Consider the following 1,877-nt stretch of genomic DNA (forward strand, 5'->3'; position numbering starts at 1 on the left):
TACCTCGTAAGCCCTGAAATACAAATCTCTCTCCAGCTATAAGCAAGCTCACTTGCTTCTTCAGACAGTCAATCTGAGCCTCGTACAGACTCAGCCAATCCATGCCCAGAATCACATCGTACGATGAAATCGGCAACAGAATCAAACTCAATTTCCATTTCTTGCCAGAAATGTCAATCTCACATAAGCAAAACTTCCGAGTAATTAAAGGATTCCTAGCCGGTAAGCTCACAGACAAAGAAATCGGAAGAAAAAATGAGTCCAAATGCAAAATCTCAAAACATCGCTCAGACAGAAAAGAATGACTGGCTCCAGAATCAAACAAAACACGACAGGGCTGATCAGAAATGTGAATCGTACCTGTCACAACATCGGGAGCATCTCGAGCCTCCTGCTGACTCAAATTGTAAACTCGGGGCTGCACTGGAGTTGGAGCTGAAGCAACAGAACTACTCGGCTCTCTCTGACTAACAGTAGGTGGTCTCCGTGGTGCAGAACTAGAACCACCACCTCTACCAGCAAACCCCTCAGAACGCGGAGGAACAGTCCTCGGTCTCCCTGCTGAACCAGTAGGTCTAACAGAGCTCTCAGATCGGAACTCAGAACGTCGATCAGAACCCATCTGTGGACATTCTGCAATCCGATGTCCTGGCTGACCACATCGGAAGCACAGACCAGCCATCCTGTAGCACTGGCCCAAGTGTCGTCGTCCACAGCTTTGGCACATAGGTGCCGTACTAACAGAACCAGAACTCGTCGTACTGGTAGCAGTACCAGATGACCCTCCACTCTTCCTAAAGTCAGATCCAGACCCAGGTCCAGATACAAATCTCCTCTTCCCAAAGGAACCACTACCAGATGCCTCGCCTCCAAACCTCTTCCTACTCGCAGTCCACCGCTGCTGAGTAGCCATCAAGTCATTCTCAATCAGACGAGCTCGCTCCACAAGCTCAGAGAAATCAGAAATGTGAAAAGGTACTAGGGGCTGTCTCAAACTATCTCGTAGACCCCTCAAAAATCTGTAGCACCTCTCAGCAGAAGTACTAACCAACTGCGGAGCATACCTGGCTAAGGCAGTAAACTCAGCCTCGTACTGCATCACCGTCTTGCTACCCTGAACAAGTCTCAGAAAAGTCTCTTGCATCTGCTGTCGTGCAGAAGGGGGAACAAACCAGTCTCGAAATACCTCAGTGAACTCGTCCCAAGTGATCAAAGAGTTCAGTCTGCCCTGAAATCTGGCTGCTTGCTGGCATTCCCACCAGTGCTCAGCCTCTCCATCCAGCAAAAAACACTGCTAACGGAACCTTCCTATCCGTAGGACACTGCATCCCATCAAAAGTCTTTCCAACCTCCTCAACCACTCCTCAGCAGCTCTGGGCTCAACAGCGCCCTCAAATCTCGGAGGCTTCAACCTCAGAAACAACTGCAGATGTCTGTCAAGATCATCAGATCGGACGGTAAAAACTCTGCTCTGAGTCTCGCTCATCATCTGAGCAACAAGCGTAGCAAACTGTGACAGCGTGTCAGCACCGGCCACTGGGGATGTACTCCCCACTGGTAATGCCTGACTGGAACTCTGCCCGTCAGTCATGTCTGGGTCTGGCTGATCCATACAGAAAAATCCAGAAAATCCGGAAAAACTATCACAAAAACAACACAATAAAAAGCCGAACAAACCAAAACTACCCCAGATAAACTCACTACTGATCATTTCCTATAGCTCTGTTTTACAATCCAACTAAATTCCAAAACCAAGGCTCTGATACCACTAAAATAGCTTTGTCACGACCCGACCCGACGGAGACGGATCCCGCCCGAGCCGGATCGCGACCAGCCAACAGACTAATCAGGATCTGGCTTTGGAATTGGTTTCGGAA

General features: G+C 49.0%; 1 protein-coding gene across 1 annotated transcript; it reads right to left on the reverse strand.

Moving 5' to 3' along the window:
* Positions 1-86: 86 nt before the first annotated feature.
* On the reverse strand, positions 87-1,603 carry LOC110099088 (the record flags this gene model as incomplete). The annotated part of the gene is made up of 2 exons (XM_020826123.1): positions 87-1,272; positions 1,324-1,603. Coding segments are annotated over 2 exons (1,466 nt in total), but the record flags the coding sequence as incomplete, so codon positions are not given.
* Between the last annotated feature and the right edge of the window lie 274 nt (positions 1,604-1,877).

Source organism: Dendrobium catenatum, unplaced genomic scaffold (genome assembly GCF_001605985.2).
Source record: "Dendrobium catenatum unplaced genomic scaffold, ASM160598v2 original_scaffold_82423, whole genome shotgun sequence".
Classification (NCBI taxonomy): Eukaryota; Viridiplantae; Streptophyta; class Magnoliopsida; order Asparagales; family Orchidaceae; genus Dendrobium; species Dendrobium catenatum.